This window comes from Aquarana catesbeiana, linkage group LG02, assembly GCF_042186555.1.
Source record: "Aquarana catesbeiana isolate 2022-GZ linkage group LG02, ASM4218655v1, whole genome shotgun sequence".
NCBI classification, from domain to species: domain Eukaryota; kingdom Metazoa; phylum Chordata; class Amphibia; order Anura; family Ranidae; genus Aquarana; species Aquarana catesbeiana.
The window spans coordinates 733924245-733946354 of NC_133325.1; the positions used below are offsets into that span (position 1 = coordinate 733924245).

The following is a 22110-nucleotide window of genomic DNA, read 5'->3' on the forward strand; positions in this document are numbered from 1 at the left end:
AACTAGCTACATTTTTTGATCTAGCCCCATGTTTTTGACTGACTGGCTTACAATTTCCTTGTCAAAAGAAGTTTATTGAGTATACAATATTATAAAGATACATAAAGTAAGTTTACAAGGATCTATAAAGTAAGCTCATTGTTTTACAGTAGGGCTTATATAGGTAAATATCATGAAATTTCAAATATTAAACATTGGGTTCACGTAAACCTAAATTAAAGATATATATCATTTCCTTAGTTACTTTTGTAGGTATTTAAATGATTTATACCTACTATACATATTGTTTACAGGTAGAGTGTATATAGGTCAAATAAATTCTGATAATGAGCTTTAATCGTAAGGTGGAGAAAAGGAAAGAGAAAGAAGAAAAAGGGTAGAAAGGTAGAGGTATGGTCCACAAGGTTGTCCCGCTCGTCAGTTTATTATTCTTTTTAGTTCTCTTTGAAGCCTTAGAATGAGTGTCTCTGTAAGTCATTTAATCTGTTACCATGGCAACAGGACAGAGTCATTGAAGTTTGACAGGAACTGTTGTTTTATCCAAGGATGCCAACGTTTTTCAAATTTTGGAATTTGATTTTGATCGATGGCTACCATCTTAGCATGGGACATTGTATTATTCATTCTGTGAATTGTTTCTGCTAGTACCAATGTAGGAGATTTCCATGCCTTGGCCACTGTTTGTTTTGCAGCCGTTATTAGTTGGATCATAAGTTTGAATTGAGAGAGTGTTATCCATTCCGGTTTTAGATTAAGTAAAGTTATATATGGATCTGGTTGTATTATTTTTTAAAATATTTTAGATGCAATCACGAAGACTTCCTTCCAGAAGGTTTGGATTACTGGGCATGTCCACCATATGTGTAAATGTGTGCCCATTTCAGGGCATCCTCGAAAACAAAGAGCTGAGGTATTAGGTGAATATTTTGCCACTCTAGCGGGTACAAAGTACCAGCGAGTTAGGACTTTATAATTTGTCTCCAGTGCTAAGATGTTGGGTGAAGATGACTTAGATGTGAGCCATATATTAGACCAGTCCGTGTCTTCTAAAGTTCGTCCCAGGTCCTCCTCCCACCTCTGAACGTAAGAGGGTCTATTAAGATTTGCTACTCCATATAATTGATTATAAAGTGATGAAATTGTACCTTTAGCAAATGGATCTTTTGTACAGATTGATTCAAAAATGGATAATTGGGATAATGGTGTATCCCCCTTTAGGAATGGTGTATAGAAATTTTTGATTTGGAGATATCTAAATATCTCAGAGTTTGGTAGATCATATTTTTCTCTAAGCGATGGGAATGAAAGGAATGATTTAGATGCTATGAAGTCATTTAGTGTCTGAATGCCTGATGTTGTCCAAGCTTTAAAAGAATTTGGGTAGATCCATGACGGATAAAAGGCCGGATTTCTGATAAAAGACAGGAGAGGATTGTGTGGAGATTGTAACTGATATTTGGTTTTTAGTTTATCCCAGAGAGATAAGAAGTGTTTAGTTATGGGATTATGAATTTTAAAGCGGTCTTTAGGATCAAGCCATAATAAGTTTGATATTAATAGAGGGTCATTTTCTGAAGCCTCTATAAATACCCATAATGGGATTTCCTGTTTTGCATGGTATTTGGACAGACTGGCCAAATGTGCTGCTCTGTAGTAGTTAGTAAAATTAGGGTATCCCAGGCCTCCTTTATTTTTGGGAAGATGTAGTGTGTGTATAGGTATACGTGGTTTAGAAGAGCCCCATATAAACAAAGTTGTTCTTTTTTGTACTATTCTCAAAAAATAGGAAGGAATTGGAATAGGGAGGACTCTGAATAGATAAAGCAATTTGGGTAGAATAGTCATTTTGATTGCATTAATCTTCCCTATCCAGGATAAAGGAAGTTGCGACCATTGTTTTATTAGATTTGTGATCTGTCTTAATACAGGAGGATAATTGGTTGAGAATAAGTCAGAATGAGATGCTGTTAAATGAATTCCAAGATATGGGATTGATTTTTCTGCCCATGTGAATGGGAGTGCAGCCCTAGCCGGGATCAATTTCATGTTTGTGAGTGAAATATTAAGCACTAGGCATTTCTTAGGATTAATCATAAGGCCGGATAGGGCTGCAAATCCATCAAGAGCTGGTATTAAGTTAGGACCAGAGACCTGTGGTGATGATAGAAAAAGTAATATATCGTCTGCAAATATACATAATTTGTGTGTGATACCTCCTACTTCAATGCCAGTTATAGTTTGGTTTGTTCTGATGTATTGGGCCATGGGTTCGAGTATAAGGGCAAATAATAAGGGAGATAATGGGCAACACTGTCGGGTACCTCTTTCGATATTAAAGGCATCAGATTTGTATCCAGCATATTTTATATAGGCTTTGGGTTTATTATATAATGCTTTGATCCATGTTAAAAAGTGGGGTCCAAAACCCCATTTTTGTAATGAATATTGCATATATTGCCAGGATACTGTGTCAAATGCCCTCTTAATATCGAGAGATAGAAAACATAAAGGGATTTTCAGTTTTTTAGCAATATGTGCCAATAACACTGCCCTGCGTATATTATCGCCTGCCTGTCTTTTTGGCATGAAGCCTACTTGATCTCTATGCATTAATTTTCCTATAATGCTATTGAGGCGTTTTGCTATTATTTTTGCTAATAATTTAATATCAAGGTTTAACAGAGAGATAGGCCGATATATCACACAGGAAGTATCATCAGAAAGGGGTTTTGGGATCATACAAACAATTGCCATTAGTGTTTCTTGCCGAAAAGAATGTCCATCTAGAAGTTTGTTAAAAGTTTCAGTGAGAATGGGAGAGAGTATTTCTGAGAATGTTTTATAGTATAAAGCCGAGTAGCCGTCTGGGCCTGGTCTTTTGTTAAGTTTTAGGTCTTTTATGGTGTTAGCAACTTCATCTATAGTTATAGGCTCATCCAAACTGCTTTTTTGATTCTGAGATAACTCAGGTAAGGTTATTTTTGAGAAGAAGGATTCAGCCTCTGTAGGATTAAATTCATTGTTTGTCTTGTATAAAGTTGCGAGATGTGAGTGAAATTTATGGACTATTTTAACTGGATTACAAGTATAAACATTTTTTGATAATTTCAAACGTATTGGTTTGAAAGATTTGTTAGTTGAATTTAATGCCCGAGCCAAATATGTACCTGGTTTGTTTGTATTAATGTAGAAATTGTGTTTGGAGCATTCGAGGGATTTATCAACTGACTGAGAAATAGATCGTATTCCAATCTAGATTTTTCCAGATGAGATTTTGTACTCTGAGATGGATTATCTTGGAATGATATGTAGGCTGCATTAAAATTGAGTTCTATTTTTTTTGCTAGATTTTTGCGTTCCCGTTTAAATAGTGCCATTTCTCTTTGTATTGTACCACGCAAGACAGGCTTATGAGCTTCCCACAGTGTTATTGGGGAGACGTCTGTTGTATTATTAATTGATATGTATTCCTTTAAAGCTTGTTCAATGGCCATCTGATGTAGTGGGTGTTTGAGCATTATGTCCGGTAAGTACCACGTTGGGTCATGCGCTTTTGGTATGGCTGAGGCTATAGTAGTGTATACTGCATTATGGTCAGACCACGGAATCGGAATTATATCTGATGCAATAATTTCTGGTAACATTCCTATTGTTAGAAAAATATGATCTATTCTGGTGAAGGTTTGATGAGGGTGCGAGAAATAAGTGAATTTCTTTTTCATTGGGTTACTTTCTCTCCACGAATCTACCAGATTGTATTTGGAAAGAAGTTGAGAAAAAGGTAATCTAGAGGTTATTTTGGATGGTGTAAAAGGTGATTTATCTAGAAATGGGAGGAGGACCTGGTTCGAATCCCCACACATTATCACTGTTCCTATTTTGTGTGTATTAATCACTTGTAATATATGTGAGAGGAATGGTGTAGGTTGTTTGTTAGGAGCATAGTAGGAAATCACCGTGATTGCTGTATCCATTATATAACCCATGAGTATCAGGTATCTACCTTCTGGGTCTTTAATTTCTGATGATAAGGTGAATGGTGTGGATCGGTGAAATGCAATTAGAGTTCCCCTTTGCTTGGTACAGGCAGAAGCCGTGTAAATTTGTTGATAAAAATGAGAAATATATTTTGGAGTAGAATCTTTGGTGAAGTGTGTTTCTTGGAGGCATACTATGTGAGCCTTCTTGTTATGGAAAGTACAGAAGGCTTTGGTCCTTTTTTGAGGGACATTTATTCCCTGAACATTCAGGGAAAGTATATTCAGTGGTGCCATGGCAACAGATCAAATAGTTTTGACTTACTTTTTGTTATGCAGAGCTGACTGCGCAGATCAACCTGTGTGGACTGAAGAGATGAAAAGATAGAAAAGAAACCAGTGAATTCTGGAGTAAAGAGTAAACAAAAAACATATGAGATTAGATGATACATTGTATAACTTATTTTTTGCAAGTAATCACAATTTACCCGTGAAAGAGAATAAATATCTCTCTCAGGGGAATAAGTGCCTTCGTCACACTCCCACATAATATGGTTGGGAGAATGAGGAGGGCTAATGGGGGTACACGGATCTTCCGCTTACAGGAGAGAAGTGCTATGTCAAAAGACATCAAAATGATGTTTCATTAATTGGAGTGCAGAATATAGTTTTTGTTGAAATTATTTATTCCAGGGTGGTTGTATATGGTTAGTTTTGCCCTAGGCTAAATAATTCAGTTAGAAAGGTACTGTTAATGACTTTGGTATTGATGAAGATAGTTTGAATTATTTTGGTGTTTTAACCCTTTTAGAGTAAACAATTACATATTTTATTCATATGTAACTGTTTAGATATGTTAACTCATAAAATTGAGGTTGTATTGCTTCAGATTAGAATAAACAAAAACATAATTCTAGGAACTAGTTAGGTAATAATATATTTGTTTTAAGAAAAAAAAGAAAAAGCTTCCATTACTTCTAGATTATTGAACATATTTGTCCTAAAAAGTAATAAATCTATTGTTATTACCTGATAATATATAACTGAACAAGAATTTCCTTATTTCACTTATATATTCTAAGGCTATATGAATCAGAAGCAATAAGAAATATAACTGGAATGTAACATGATCCCACACGGTGTGTGACTATCAGAATGCAGTTACATTCAGTTATAAATACAGTTTTTTTATAGAGAACCATCTCTTAGTATAATAAATGAAGAGATATCAGGAATTAGGATGTCAGTCCATTGAATCTTCTTGGTCCCTGGATGATGTGGCATAACGGCCTCTTTTGTGAGAATGATGATTCCCATTTTGTTCTGAAATTTTCTGAGTGCTGCCTGAAGGTGAAGATGATGCCATTCTTCTGCGTGTGGGAGAGTTGCTGCTTGTGGGTTCTGTCAGATTTAATTTTAAAAGGGTTTGTTGTAGTTCATCTGCTGATCTGCTTCTGTAAATTGTACCTTAGTAGTTAAATCTGACTGAAAAGGGGAAGCCCCATTGATACATAATGTTGTGGCGTTGCAGTTCCATTAGTTGGGGTTTCATGGATCGTCTTTTAGTAATAGTAAGTTGGGATAGGTCAGCAAAAATTTGATAATTGTGTCTTTGAAATTTAAGTTCCTTTTTTTCTCTTGCAGCAATTAGTATTTGTTCTTTCGTTCTGTAATAATGAAATTTTGTGATTATATCACGTGGGGGTCCATCTTTCTTTTTGGCTGTGAGGGCTCTGTGTACTCTGTCCAGTTCTAAACGTTCAATAGGGATATCTGGCTATAGTTCTTGTAATAGAGCAGTAATAGTAGATTGCAGGTCTGTCACAGTTTCAGGTATTCCCCTTATGCGCAAGTTTGAACGTCTGGCTCTATTTTCGTAATCTTCAAGCTTAGTTTGAAGTATTAAATTCTCTTCTTTTAATTGTTCCAATTCTGTTATATTTTCTTGGGTTGTAATTTCAATTTCATCCATTTTTATTTCTAGGGCTGCGGTGCGGTTTCCCAGCTCTCTTATTTCTTTGGTTAGGCTTTTTGTTATTTGGTCTGAGGTTTGTTTTAAAGCCTTATGAAGCATCTTTTCAAATTGTAATAATATTACTGGGGATGCTGAGGAGGCTTGTGGAGAAGTTTGTGAGAGGATTTGTTCTGTATCTGACTCAAATGGAGAGTCTTGCTGTGACATTTTCTGTCTGTGAGAGCGCCCTGATGCTGTATCTTGTGAGGTGACTGGAGCTGCTTCAGCTGCAGTGAGTGCCTGTGAGCTCTTTGTGAGGTGATTTTTATTTCTGCCACGGTTTCCTCCCAGTACCATATTTCCTGCCCAAACTTTCACAGTTTGTTCCCAGGGGCAAAAAGGTTCAAATGGATACCTTTTGAGCCTGCAGGCTCCGCTTTGTCCTTCTCTTCTCTCCTCAGCGGTGTGGAGCTCTAACAATGCATGTCTGCTCCGCTGACTGGCTTACAATTTCAACGTATTATATTGGTATATCTAAATAGTGTGGATTGTGCATCATTCCATTGTGGAACAGTGTGACTTATACACATCTTTTTGGGAACACACTGCCCCTCTTAGGAAGTTTATGCTACTTATTTGTTTACAGATGACTTGGGGGATTTTTACAGGTATTATAGGGAGTGCTCTTATCTAGGGGAAGGGAGGGGGCCTGCGGACTGCTGAATTATCCTTAGCCTTTTCCCCTTTATTTGTTGGGGGTAAGTGCAATATCCATATGGGCTGTCTGTTTCTATCGATATAGGGAAATATAGAACATGGGGGAATTGCTTTAGTTCCTCTCTGCTCTTTATACAGGGAATAAGCGGGAATTCTTTTACTTGTTGTTACTTTTTGTATTTTGCTCCTTTTAAGCAATAAATTATTTTGTAGTTAACTCTTTAGGGTGTGTATATATCTCTTTATTTTTTATTTTTCATTTTTTGTTTTAGTTTTTCGCCTTCCTCTGGATCAACTGCAGGTATAGGATTATGTATATGGGATTGTATTTTTATTTATTTTTTTGGTTGAACTAGATGGACTTGTTTTTAAAATAAAGAAGGAAGCCGCGCTTAGGAAGATGATGATGATGAGCAAGCCGCAAAACAAAGCACTAAAGGAGCCCGAGATATGGGACAGCAGTGGCCCGCTGCGTTCCAGCTCGTTCCAACCTCTCGAGTTCCAGGAAGTGACGTAGTGTCTGCGTGGCTCCATCGTACGCGTTTCGTCATTGACGTCTTCAGCGACGGTCCGTCGAGCGCATTTTGTCATTGACGTCCTCAGCGTTGCTGAGGACGTCAATGATGAAACATGTACCATGGAGCCACGCACACTACGTCACTTCCTGGAACTCGAGAGGTTGGAACGCAGCTGGAACGCAGTGGGCCACTGCTGTCCCATATCTCAGGCTCCTTTAGTGTTTGCGGCTTGCTCATCATCAGCCCCAGCTGGCCGTAGACTTAAACGCTGCTTGTTTTATGTATGCTGTTTTAGTTTTTAAATAAACGGACAAACTAAAACTTTTTTACTACACTATGGGAGACAATTTTTTTCTTCTATGAGGTATATAATTTTGGTCACGTCCATCCTATCAGGAACTAAAGGGAGGCTTTTGGGATCTACACAGCAGACACTCTGGTGGACTGGCTCTATAGAGTGCAACACTTATGCGTATTACCCCTGCGGTGGCGATGGGATTCGGTGAGTAGGGACCCTTGAGGGGAAGCACATAAGTCACTGGGATATACTGCAAGCACTCAAGTCACCTATGAAGATCTCTCCTACCTCCATGTACACTACCTGATTAATATTTACATGTGGACTACTATCAATTTTTTATATACATATATATATAGTCGTATACACACCCTTTGGTGATGTTTTGATCTCATATAATTTTTGAATTAGTTTTTTTCTCTTTTTCTATGGGTATTTGGACATTTGGGACATTATTTATTTATTTCTAACCTCTACTGGATGTAACACCACCGGCACTTATAGATTTATATTTGTCTGATTGTGCAGATGCACATCATATGCACATTTTTATAATTACTATTCTAATTGGTAGGATCTATATGTTATGTAATTTTTTATGTTGGTATTCACGTATTTGTATGCACATAATATTATGCAATTTAAGGGTAGCCCTTATGGTACCATAGTTTAGGAATTTATATTTAATGTATTTATTTCTAATTCTTTATCACTCATATGGTCTTTTCAGGATGTGTGTCCTTCACTTATTTACACACATATCTAAATAATTTCACATTAGGCACTGGGTAGAGGTTATCAGGTTGTGATATAGGAGCTGAGGTTTGGTGTTGATTGTACACGTAGGGTACAGTCCTTAGTACACCCCTGGCACAGCCCCTCACCCCTTCTCCTACTTCTAGTGCCCTTAGTGTATGGGTAGCGCCATTTTACCCCTATCATTTGTTGATTCTAGATGGACTTGTGTCTTTTTTTCAACCTGACTAGCTATGTATGTATAGTAACTATGTAACTCAACAGAGTTGTGCTGTATGGCAGAGCCATGTAAAAATTAGAACTTTGTGGACAGAAATCCAAATCCGTTAACAGGTAAAACAGCTCTAATATATGTATTTCATCTGTGTTTATAACTGGTTCCCTAGGATTCAGCTTTAATTTATCCTTCATTTATTAATTTAAACATATTTATATGGGATCATAGTAAACAGAAACATTTACAGGACATAACATATATCGACTATTGTGCATAAAAATAAAAACATATTGTTGAAATAAAAAAATGGACACTACTGACATTACTGTACCCTGACTTGATCTGTACAAGAATCTAATGTTATCCAACAGTATCCCCTAAGCAGTAAAATTCTGCCAGAATTTTATTAGTTCCATACTACGGACTGGCCATCAAGCCACTGACACCTGCACATATTCACAGAGAAATTGTGGGTGTTGCCTAAAAATCTTAACTTTTAATGACCCTTGACGATGAATTTGGATGCAATTAAAGGAGAACATTTCAGAAATGCTGTTATCACTCCAAAACTTGGAACATCAGTAATGCTGTTATAACTTTGATGGCTTTCACAAATTACAGCATATATTACATGAAAACCTTTTTAACAGAATATCATAGTGGTAACACTTTATATGTAACCACATACTAATTACTAGCATACTTCTAGTATGCAGCAGCTGGAAAATGAAAAGAATCACAAAACCAAACTGTGATTTCTCCTAAACATCTCATTGTGATAGCAGGTCTTGTAATGTGTCAAGGCAAATATAACAGACTGGGAAGTAATGTATACTGTGTATATACTGTTTTTGATAAAATGGGGATACGGTTAGATACTGTGTCCAGTTTCTATAGCCATCTGCATCCCTATTGGTCAGATTTCCCCTCACATCTTCTGTTTGTGACATCCAGAGCATTGCTATGAGCTAAATTTCCATCCCTTTTGGAGTGCATAGTCATTCTTAAATCACATATTTTTTGGAGTATAGAGTGTGACCTACAATGACTTTAGTTGTAGATTTACTCATCAGTGCTGTATAGGAATTGGCCAAGACTGGACAAAAAAAAAAGAAAGAACCAGACTAACATCAGACACAGAAAGGATGAGAGGACAGTGCCCACAAACCATACTCCCCTAGTGGTTGATAGGGCATTTACTGAAGGATCCATTGCCTGTATTCTGAAAACTGAGACCCTCCATGTTATAAGATGCCATCATCACCAGAGCCTTCCTCGGCTCTATTGAATGAGGCCCAGTCCTCCCCCATGTCAACAGGGAGCTTCATATCCACTGAAGACATTTTTTTTTACTTTCAAACAATAAGAATTCATTCTTTTCCAAAACTAGATACAGATAGATGCATAAAACAGTCAAAGCAGATAAATTGGCAGATACAATCTAAATACTATAACTGAGAACAATCATTTACCGATACATAAGTGCATTTCAACATCAAGATAATATCATGGCGTTATTTAAAGGCAGAAGATACCCGATTGTAACACAACTATCATACACTCAGTAAGGGTGAGAAAGGAGGCATGCAAGGGCCTCCAATTGTTTTGTTGCCAACATCCTCTCGTTGATCTTGGTGTGTGTAGTAGACTGAAAGCATGTTCATGCGTTCTGGTTGAGAGGATCAGTGATTACTGTACTAGGCATCATTCCTTCTCACAGCTGTTACAGGAATGGGAAATAAAAAGGACTGGGGGATGAAAGATGCAGGGAGGAGTGAAAAGGTAGAGAATGGAATAAAAGTAAAGAAATAGAGAAGGAAAGAGGGGGAGGGAAGGGAAGAGGTTGTGCAGAAGAGGGAGACTCGCCTTAGAAGTAATGTCACCGAGACCTGAGATCGAGCGTGAATTGCTTTAGAACTAAAGAAGCCAGAAAAGACTATCCAGATGCAGCCATTACTCACGATTTTTCAGTTGTGTGAGTTATTAGGGCACACTGCCTACAAAGGATCTAACCCACTCTAGTCCCTTTGTATGCAGAGTCTCTCATTGGTCCTCCAGATGCCTTCAATCAGGCCGGGCTTTGTTCCCTGTCACCATCTCTGACTAAGATTCAGATTCCTAACAGTTGATCTCTAAAGAGACTGTCTTTACCCTGTGATCCTCTTGCCAAGATGCTGTGCTGTACTGTATAGAGTCCTGTATTAGTTTGCAGCCGAGGATTTCAGGGTCAACCAACGTTCAACTCAGGCACGTAACCACTGACCACAAGCTGCAACTTTCTAACTAGCCAGTGTGCAGGTCCTGATGACCAACACTAACCACTAATGAACTACAACCACTGTATATACCTTACGGTGCTGAGAGCGCTGCGATGTGGAAATGGAATACTACTAGAATCCATACTGATATGTTGCTTAGTAAATTTGTGATACATGAGGAGATTGAGGGAGTAAGCTAGGGAGTAGAGAGATAGATCTGTGTGTCGTCAGCTTAGAGGTGGTATTGGAAGCCATGGGAAGTTATCAACTAGTCATGGGAAGAGGTGTAGAAAAAATAGAAGGGGCCCAAGGACAGAGCCTTGGGGTACCCCAACAGAAAGTGTAGGTGACACTGAAGGTGCACTGAGATAGGTAGGAGCTGAATCAGGAAGTCGTGGGGGCAAAGGGAGGGGAGTTTTTTGAGGCAGAGTGGGTAGTCAACTGTTACAAAGGCAGCAGAAGAGTCTAAGAGTATGGAGTAATGGCTGATGGTTTTAGCAGTTAGTAGGTCATTAGTGAGTTTTAGTAGGGCAGTTCAGTGGAATGTTGTGGTCAGAAGCCAGACTGTGGGGGGGTCAAGAAAATTGTTATCAGTGAGGTAGCAACTCATGCAGTTGTGAACAAGGTGTTCAAGAAGCTTGGAGGCAAATGGGAGCAGAGAGATGGGTCCAGTGAGGGTTTTTTAAGCATGGGGGTAACCAGTGTATGTTTGAAAGAAGAGGGAAAGGTGGAGATGAAGAGTGAAAGATTGAAGATGTGGGTTAGGGTCCAGGGGACAGGTGTTGAGTTGGGCCTAAGAATGAAGTTTGGCAACTTCCTCAGTGGTAACAGGGTCAAAGGAGGAAAGTACTGAGTGTGGTGTTGGACCTGGTATGCTGATCGGAGGAGAAAGCTGGACACTGGAGATCTCATCACGCAGTGTATCCATCTTGTTTTTGAGCTGATTGGCAATCTCATGGGCAATAAGTAAATTAGTGGCTGGATGTAGTGTGGGGGGGGGGGGAGTAGGTAACTACTAAGTGTTTGGCATGTGACTTTCTCCATGTTCCAATCCACAGGGGAGTCTGTATCTTTGTGTAAATTGCAACTGCGGTGACTACACAGGACTTTCCTTTTGGCTATACAGTGCGGTGGGGGAACAAAAGGAGGATACATTTATCATACCTCCCAACTGTTCCTCATTTGGACCCAAATCCCACTGTCCCTCTTTCCTACACCCAAAAATGGAACTTCAGCTTTAAGCACTCCTGACCCCTGACATGCCACATTTGGCATGTCATTTTTTTTGGGGGGGGGGGGGGGGGAGTTACCTGGTTTTGACAGGTTCCAGGTCCCACTTCCGCCCATAGCACCGCTGCGCCAAGCGGAAGTTCTCCTCTCCACCCATCCTCCCTGCAAACTTCTGGGACATGTCACAGGTGCCAGAAGATTGCCCAGCCATTCAGAACGTGCAGCGTGACTCACACATGCGCACTGCGTACCCGGCTGTGAAGCCACAAGCTGTTACAGCTGGGTGCCCACACTTGCAATGGCTGCTGGTGGCCACATCGCTGGACCGTGGGACAGGTGAGTGGCTGTTTATTAAAAGTCAGCAGCTACACTTTTTGTAAAAGGTGACTTTTTTAAAAGGTGTCCCAGAAAATTGGGAGGTATGAGTATATATATATGTTAGGACTTATGTAATTACCCGAGTCACCTGCTGGTGGCACTGTTGTGCCTAGAGTCGAAAGGCGCAGTTCTGGAGGCCACCAGCAGGTGTCTCCCAGTTGCTGGGCTGTCTGGGTAATTAGGCTGCACCCAACGTGGGTTGCTGGAAGGTATATAATCCCACCCTTGAATGAAGCTCAGTGCTTCAGTGTTCTTCTTGTGAGCCTTGTCCCTGAATAATCTTGATCCTTGTTCCTGTCCCTCCTCCCTGTACCCTGCTTCCTGCTTCCAGCTCCCAATACTTTGCTCCTTGCTACCCTTGTTACCTATCTCTGTCTTGACCTTGTTGCTCAGGTGTGCTCCATCCATTTGCACATAGCCAGTAAGGTTGTATTTGTGTTGCTGCACTTTCATGCTTATATGTCACTTATATTGTTTATGGTTTACTGGTGTTGGAATTGTATTATTTGTCTTAATAAACTTCATTTAACTTCCTTCAACCTGATTCCTAATTTTTTAAGGTCCAGCCCACTGATCTGGTCATCCTTGCAGGATACCTCCATATGTTATAGCATAAATAACATATGTTAAAGCCCTACTCTGGGATAAAATCCAGTCTTCTCCTGCCCTTCCCTTGTAACTAATTATTATATTTCAAAAAACATACTGTAGCCCTGCTCTTCCTATTGCATGGGCTGCAGCAGAGCCCTCTCAGAAGAGAGAAGAGGACATCACATGGAGGCAGTAGGGCAAAGGCAATCTTAGGGGGACATTGGCATTGCAGCACTGAATTAGTGGCCCCTCCAGCCAGAACCAGTGATGGCAAGGGTCCTGGATAGGGGAATTAGGTGAGTATCTGGCTTCACAAGAGAAGAGGGAAAAACCCCAATATTATTAGTTGGAGGTAAGTGCGAGGGAGAGCTGGTCAAAAAATAGTTTTGTTCAGAGCGGGGCTTTAAAGTTTGCAGTCAAACACGCATGAGATTACAGGCAATGCATTTCCAGGCATTTAGTCCCTTTATCAAGCCTATCCTTTTCTGTTAAGGCTGCACTGTAATGCTGTGCATGGATCTTGTCTCTACTCTTCCTGCATCTCTTTTGTTGTGACATCCTGTGAGCTAGTGACTGCCCCTCCTTTAGGCTGCATGCTTCTTTCTTTACATGTAAGGGGATACTTTTTATTCTCAATAAAGTGATCAAATTACTGACATCACACTCTGCTCTGCTCTTCTGTTCTCTCCTAATATGAGGCCGGTGTCTTGCCGAGAAAGTTCCCTCGGCGGATAAGTTCCCCCCCTGTACTGCGCAGGCGCAGCGCCTGCGCAGTACCAACTACTGTCAGCCGCCGGAGATAGCCGAAGCTCAAACGCTTCAATCAGCTGTACACGGCGCCTGCGCCCTGGGTCCAGATTCCTTCCCCACCATCCAAGTGGACCTAGAGGGGGAATCTAAAAGAGCCGAGCGAAGCGAGGCCGTGCCCGAAGCGTGGCGAGCGAAGCGAGCCCGCGAGGGGCCCTCTTACAGGCGCCGTGTACAGTTGATTTTCAGCTGTTCCGCTTCGGCTATTTCCGCCGGATCCTACTGCGCAGGCGCAGCGCCTGCGCAGTAGAGGGGGGAACTTATCCGCCGAGCGGAACTTTCTCGGTTGAACCCCGGTCCTTCTCAAGACAGCTATTTTATGGATGCTACATCCAATGTCTGGCTGATTCTGGTCTAAAGCTCAAGACCGCGCCATGTCCAGTGTGTCCTCACCCTAGGACAGATGCCATAGGACTGTAAATTTCATGGCTACACAAGGTCCTTTAAGACTCCATTCCAGGCCTTCTGGACTTTTTCAAAAATGTTTCCATCTCCTAACAGTTCACCAGTTAGCACAATAGTTTATTTATTTTTTATTTCGCAGGCTTGTAGTTCTCAATGGGCTGTGGGGGCACTGATGAGCGTTTTCGTAGCCCACTGATATGTCCTCTGGCTTTCAAAAAGAAAGTCTGTACAGAGGTACAGGCTGAAAGCTGGAAGGACGAGGAAAATGCTAGTTGCCGGATGGCCAAGCCATACTTGCCAACAGTCACGGATTGCCTGGGACAGTCACGGAAATCAGACCAATGTCCCGGGCTGAGCCTGTCCTGGGCAGAATCCTGAAAATTAGGTTGGAGCTCAGGTGCTGCTGGGCGGGATGCCAAGAGACAGAGAATCAGAAGCATTGAATGCCAGTTTATCCCTCCTCCTAACTCCTCTACCAGCAACTTAGAGCAGACACTATCTTTACAACACCCACAAGGCAGAGCCTGTGAGGCTTGCAGTGTCTAATTGGCTGGGACACAAGGAGGGGGTGTGGCTGGCACACAAGATCATGCCCAGCCCGCCTTCAGAAGGGAAGCAGATTATGGGAGCTTACCTGCAGGATCACCCCCTTTCTGCTTGTCTTATCCCTGGCTTAATGAAGAGGGGGGGTGGGCGCGGTGGTGAACAGAGAAAAATACCCAAGGCAGGTACCCATGCCTGTCGCCAGAAAAGCTACAGCCGTGAGTCCTATAGAAATCCGGAACAGCCCAGCTCTGCTCATAACCCCCTTCACCAACCCTATTTACCCCCCTTTTCTCCATCCCCCCAACTCTGCTCACCCCTCTCTTCTCCGTATCCACCCCAACTCTGCTCACCCCCCTCTTCTCCATCTTCACCCCAACTCTGCTCACCCCTCCTTTTCTCCATCTCCACCCCAACTCTGCTCACCCTCCTCTTCTCCATCTTCACCCCAACTCTGCTCACCCCTCCTCTTCTCTATCTCCACCCCAACTCTGCTCACCCCCCTCTTCTCCTACTCTACCCCCTCTGCTCACCCCCTCTTCTCCATCTTCACCCCAACTCTGCTCACCTCTCCTCTTCTCCAACTCCACCCCAACTCTACTCACCCCCCTCTTCCCCATCTCCACCCCAACTCTGCTCACCCCCCTCTTCCCCATCTCCACCCCAACTCTGCTCACCCCCCCTCTTCTCCTACTCCACCCCGACTCTGCCCACCCCCCTCTTCTCCATCCCGACCCCTACTCTGCTCCCCCCCTCTTCTCCCCCCCACCCCAACTCTGCTCACCCCCCTCTTCTCCATCTTCATCCCAACTCTGCTCACCCCCCTCTTCTCCTACTCTACCCCAACTCTGCTCACCCCCCCTTCTCCATCCTGACACCAACTCTGCTCACACCTCCCTCTTCTCCACCCCGACCCCAACTCTGCTCACCCTCCCTCTTCTCCATCCCAATCCCAACTCTGCTCACCCCCTTCTTCTCCATCCCGTCCCCAACTCTGCTCACCCCCCTCTTCTCCACCCCACCCCAACTCTTCCCTGTATCATACAGATAGGAATAGGGGGAATTATTCTGTAGTCCTGAACCACTTGCCCTGGGGTGACAATACTACTTCTTCATACAGTTAAAGTGGTTGTAAAGGCACAAGGTTTTTTTACCTTCATGTATGAAGGTAAAAAACCTTCTATGAGCAGCAGCCCCCCTGACCCCCTCCCCCCAAAATACTTACCTGAGCCCACTCTCGATCCAGCGATGTCCACGAGAGCCTTGACTCTTTGGGAATTCGCACTCCTGATTGGATTTTGGCAGCAGCGGGATCCATCGGCTGTCCATCACAGCCAGTGAGCCAATCAGGAGATGGAGGGGGCGGGGCCAAGCCATGGCTCTGTGTGTGAATGGACACACAGAGCTGCGGGTCGGGAACGTGCCTGCTTGGGTGCCCCTAGAGCATGCTGCTTGCTGTAGGGGCACCCAGCAGGAGGGAGGAGCCAGGAGCCCTGGCGTGGGACTCGAGAAGAGAAGGATCCAGGCTGCTCTGTGCAAAACAAATACACAGAGCAGATAAGTATAACATGTTTGTTTATGTTTAGAAAAAAAATAACAAGGCTTTAATGTCACTTTAAGTGAGTGTTGTCACACTATGGCAGGAAGTGTGGTGCTGGCAGAATAGCCAGGTAACAATCAAGGAAAAAGCCTAAAAAAAAAACAAAAAAAAACCCGAATGCAGCCACCTCATGTAGCTTAGTTCCACATTTGTGCATGTCGGAGAATGTGCACAGAAACACGCTGTCCTTTAGCAGACGCATGGCGGTACTCTTAATTCTTAAGGGCACCCCCATGCATATGCTAACGGGAGCGATTTGCATGTGAGGTATGATTTTAAAAAAAGGACCGGGACTTCTTTTTCAAATTTCTCTTGCGTAGGGCACCCCATCAAAATGACATGCACAGAAATGTGTGCCCACTCCCTTGCACCTGCATGGTGTGAACAGAGCACTAAAGGGGTTGTAAACCTTCATTTTTTTTTTTTTACATAAAAATAACAAACATGCCTATACTTACCTGGTTTTGCACAGAGCAGCCCCGATCCTCTTCTTCTGGGGTGCCCTGCCCGTGCTCCTGGCCCCTCCCCTTCATTGGGTGCCCCCACGAAAAGCCGCTTTCCATGGGGACACCCGTGCATGCTCGCTCCTGAGTCCTGCTGCTGCGTCCATTGATACAGACAGCAGGATTCAGCCCACCCCCCGGCTCCGTGTCACTGGATATGATTGACAGCAGCGGGAGCCAATGGCTCCCGCTGCTATCAATCTGAACGGTGAGGAGAAAGGCAGCACCTGGTGCACATTGCTGAATCGGATCAGGCTCAGTTAAGAAAAAAAAAAGGGGGGGGGTCTGGGGGGAGCTGTAGCACTTAAGGTTTTTCACTTTAAAGCGAACCTTCAGTCATTTTTTCAACTTTCCATCTATTAAATCTTTTGCCCTTGTTGTTTTAACTTTGGATAGTAAAACATTTTTTTTCTGCCAGTAAATACCTTACACAGCCCACTTCCTGTTTCTTGTCTGGTCATTAACCTAGGCTCATGACATGCACAGCTCTCTCTCTCACTCTCATGAGAGTTTGCCAGGAAGGCAGGGGGGAAATGAGTCATAAGAGGGCCAATGAGAACTTCAGAGCTGGTGGTATGCCTCTGTGTGTCTGTGTAAATCCAGGAAGTGAACAGGCAGCAGCTTCAGCTGCCCACAGTTAAAATGGCTGCAGCCAGACTTAGTGGAGGGGGATTTCTGCAGCATATTTGGCAAGTACAGAATTACAGTATATATAAACTAATATGCAAAGTGGTTGAAGGGAAGCTTCAGAATGGCAAAGATGTTTTTATTACAAATTATGTGAGTAGACTGCAGTTCCTCTTTAACCGCTAACCGACCAATCGCCGTCATTATACTGCGGCCGGTCAGCACTATCCTGCGAGCTATACGTCGGCTCCTTTAAATGGGATAGCAGGCACGCGCACGTGCCCGCTGCACTGCGGGGAAGCCAATGCTCATGGCCGATGGTCGCGATGACCGCTGGCCATGAGCGACTGCGGGCTCGAGAGGCAGAACAGGGACGCGTGAGAGTAAACACACAAATCCCTGTTCTGTGAGGAGAGGAGATGCAGATCGTGAGTTCCTACTAGGAACTAGGAAGTTCCCCTCTAGTCAGTCTTATCCCCCAACAGTTAGAACACACCTAGGGAACACAGTTAACCCCTTGATCGCCCCTTAGTGTTAACCGCTTCCCTGCCAGTAACATTTATATAGTAATCAGTGAATTTTTATAGCATTAATCGCTGTATAATTGTCAGTCGTCCCAAAAATGTGTCCAATGTGTCCGCCCTAATGTCGCAGTCACAATAAAAATCACAGATCGCCGCTATTACTAGTAAAAAAAATAATAATAATAATAAAAATGCCATAAATCTATCCCCCATTTTGTAGACGCTATAACTTTTTCGCAAACCAATCAATATATGCTTATTGCAATCTTTTATTACCAAAAATATGTAGAAGAATACATATCGGCCTAAACTGAGGAAAAAAATTGCTTTTTTTAAAAAAAATTGGGCATATTTATTATAGCAAAAGGTACAAAATATTGTGTTTTTTTTTTTTTCAAAATTGTCGCTATTTTTTTGTTTATAGCGCCAAAAATAAAAACTGCAGAGATGATCAAATACCACCAAAAGAAAGCTCTATTTGTGGGGAAAAAAAAGGATGTTAATTTTGTTTGGGTACAACATTGCACGACTGCGCAATTGTCAGTTAAAGCGACGCAGTGCCGTATCGCAAAAAATGCTCTGGTCATTGAGCAGCCAAATCTTCCAGGGCTGAAGTGGTTAATGCATAGAATGCATTAAAGTGAAAACCCAAAGGTTTACAACCCCTTTAAGGAATGGTTAGTTGCAATATATATAATGTTTGTAATTGGGTTCAGATACACTTATCTACACATAAGGAAAAGTGCTTTATCATATAACGTGATTTGTTTAAGTATGACAGTAGGAAATTCAGCTCTACGAAGAATAAAAGAATACACTTCTGACACCGTGCCTCTTCTTGCCAAGTCTGGAGTTTGCAGTGACCTGTTACTGGTCTGTTACATAAACCAGAAGCCTTGGGATTGGCTGCTACAGAATGAAACGGACAGAAATCAATAGCAATGGGATGGAGCTGGTTACAGCACAATACTTGAGGCACTCCGAGACATTGCTCATTAAGAGAGAGCAGGCTGTGCTCATCATGACTTACTACAGCAACTGAACATTAACAGCAAAAAGGAGCAACACAGAGACATGATACATCAGACTGTCACTTGTACCAGAACTAGGATTCAGGAACACAGGGATTGATAACTGCCTGTTTCTTTTTTTTTTTTTGCTTTTTTTTTTTTTTTGTTCCTGTGAGATATACATTATTATTGTAATAGTAGTATTCTGGAGTCTGTAATCATCATGTACCCAATTCTGTATTCAAACGCATTCCTGATGCTGCTTGGTGCCAGCCTCTGGGGGCATGGCAGTTCAGACACACGTGTCGTGAGTGGTAAGTGCTGCATGCAAACTTTGGATCAGGAAACTTTGTACGGTGGCGTGGGTGCAATAACTTAACCCATAAGGCTGCTGAGTGAACCAGTGGCTTTGATGCTTACATTGGTTCAGTAAGAATTCTTTCTATTGATTATGTAGGAGGGTGAGGGATTGTGGTCATTGATCAATTCCATTATATCTCATCTTTATTAAGTGCCTATGGCATTTTTTTGTACACTGAATAAATTGTCTAGACTGTTTATACTGTCTGAACATTACATTTAAATTACTGTTTTTTAAAACACTGTCCTCCGACACTGCAAGCAATACACACCTTGATTAAACTGACATTTGAAAGTGTGTAAGGTTTTGGGAAGTAGAATCTGATAATGTCATTGCTGTATATTAAAAGGTAAGTTCCATCTGCAATAATGTGTCAAAGATAGTCAGGTGCACTGTGATCTTTATTAAAGTACCTGGTCTACAACCTGGTAATGCGGTCACCGAACTTCTTTCTAAATCTAAATTCTTATATTTTTCAGCTGAGTATAAATTTCATATAATTTAACTTGTTTTTTGTTCAATCTCTGTTGACTCAATGCATTATTTGTAGTATATAGACTTTATTACAGTACAATGTACACTGATGTGCAGTTAGCTGTAAGAACCAATCAGGACACAGAAGACTGATCAGCTGTCTAGTGAAAAAAAAAAAATCTGATCAGTTGCTCTGATTGGTAACTGCACTTTATATTTATATGAGTATAGCTCATTTTAACTCTGTTGATCAATGACGACTGTGTTGCTCTATTATCATCCTGAAAGTAATAAATAACATGACTAATTCTGATGTATAGTAGATTTAGTGGCATAACAGTAGTCATAGTAGCATAGGTCCTAGAGGTGAAACAAACAAATTCATGTTAAAGTTAATTCCTTGCATTGATGCCCCCCTCTTTCCTGATAACTTCCATCTAAGACACCAGTTCTTGGTAATGTACTGACTACGCTAACAGCTGTCCTGCTGCCTGTTTTTTATTTACATGTACTTTATGTCATCTGTAGTAGTAGAGAGGTCCATAAGGGGCATCCTCAATATTTTGCTATGGGGCCCGATGATCTTTAAGTATGCCCCTAAGTAGATCTTGATTGGCACACTCATCATCTGGCTTTTTAAATTCCAGATGTGGAAAGAGACTTAAAAAATGTAGTAGCATTTGCAGCTTTGGCAGGTCAGGATAAGGTATGGAAACTTAGAGAACTTTTCCAAGATGAATTAAGTCGAAGTCAAACTTCAGAGGATCTTAGCAGACTGTATCCTATTGTGTCACATGTTTTAATACTTTAGCCTGTACTAGTGTACCATACAGATGTGCGGGCAAAAAGGTATAGAACGTACTGTTTTATGACAACCAATCAGATGTCTTTATTTATTAGCTTAGAAAAGTGAACAATGAAAGCTGACTTCTAATCATGGGTTTTCACACATTTCTGTCTTTAGTTGTAAAAGTCAGTTTTGCTAGTGTTCCACAGCCCAAAAGATGTGTATCTGAACTAAATTTACTGCAGCTCTGCCAGGCTGGTAACTGCCAAAAGGTTCTCAAACCAGACTGGAGTCCAGACCTTTTGGTAACACAAACAAAAGCTACAATTTGTTTCTAAGTGAAAGTGGTAACCAAATTCTTGAAAACGTGTGCTCTATAGTGATAGCTAGGCTAAATCAGTCTTTTTTCATCCAGGGTCCTGTGGAACCCTAGCGTTCCTCGAGAGTTTGCTAATTGTTCCGTGAGCAATCAGACATTCCTTAGATAAGTTACCATTGACACCATAGATCTGTTTATCTGTCTATGTAGGGAGCCCATTGACCACTAATGTAAGGGGTATTCTTCCCACTGACCACCACACTAATATACTGTGAGGAGCTGTAGGTATAATATTAATTAGCAGGGGTTCCCCAAGTTCCACAAGACCTGAAAGGTTGAGGGTTCCTTTGTGTTAAATAAGTGAGATAGCATCAACTAGAATACAAATGTACTGTATCATAAGGTAAAACATGTAGCTATAAAAAGCAATTAAACAATAATCATAAACAAAAATTTTAATGTAATTTTGCAAAATATTTTTCCTAAAATATTACATGCAGTTTAAAGATTTTAATGGAAGCTTTAAATCTACTCAGCGGTTTAGAGATAACTGCCAAGACATAAACACGAAAGCTTCCTTTTCTGGCTTTTTTTTAAAGGCGCGCCAGAGCTGTCATTCTAATTCTAGCTTTAGTACCTAGTGAGCCATTACCTGATATAAAGATCAGATGACCCAACACCGACACATGCTCAGATGTAGTAAAGGAAGTATTGAGTATGGAGTATGTACCTTCTAAAACAATCTTTCTCAACCTTACCTCAGAACCCATGAAATAATTTTCAGGTCTTGGGGAACCCTTGCTAACACCAAAACATTAATGGTCAGTGAGAAAAATTAATTGGTGGTCAGTTTGAAGAATATCCCCCTTACAGTGCTGGTCAGAATTCAACCCTACAGACAGCTAAAAAGATCATTGGCTTCATGCAGGTGGCTCTGCCATGTGGCGTTCACCTTGGAACTATCCAGGCACCATCATGTAGGTGGCCAATCAGCCACAGCTCAAGGAAGATCCAGCCAATATAGCCGACTGTCTATGTCAGGTATGTCTTCTAAAGCTTTTAGAGAACTACAGATCTCATGGTGATATGCCAGCCTCTGGGGTAGAGCATGATGGGATTTTTACATCTTTAGTAGATTATAGCATATAGGGTTGACATAGCAGCTGTAAAGGCAGGATGATTTACTAACAAAGTTAAGAAACTTCAATCAAATAATTGTGTGAATGTTCACTTCAATTATCCAATCATGAAAAAAA

General features: G+C 41.5%; 1 protein-coding gene across 5 annotated transcripts in view; it reads left to right on the top strand.

Annotated features, from left to right (window-relative positions):
• The first annotated feature begins 18824 nt into the window (after positions 1 to 18824).
• Positions 18825 to 22110, top strand: part of CHODL (chondrolectin) — a 158736-nt gene continuing 155450 nt past the window's right edge. The window contains exon 1 of one of the 5 annotated variants that reach the window (XM_073618054.1): positions 18825 to 19227. In XM_073618054.1, the coding sequence (XP_073474155.1) occupies positions 19137 to 19227 (91 nt within the window). In that variant the 5' untranslated portion in view covers positions 18825 to 19136. The remainder of the gene's footprint in view (positions 19228 to 22110) is intronic. The other 4 variants (XM_073618053.1, XM_073618056.1, XR_012241984.1 and 1 more) reach the window with 4 other exon arrangements.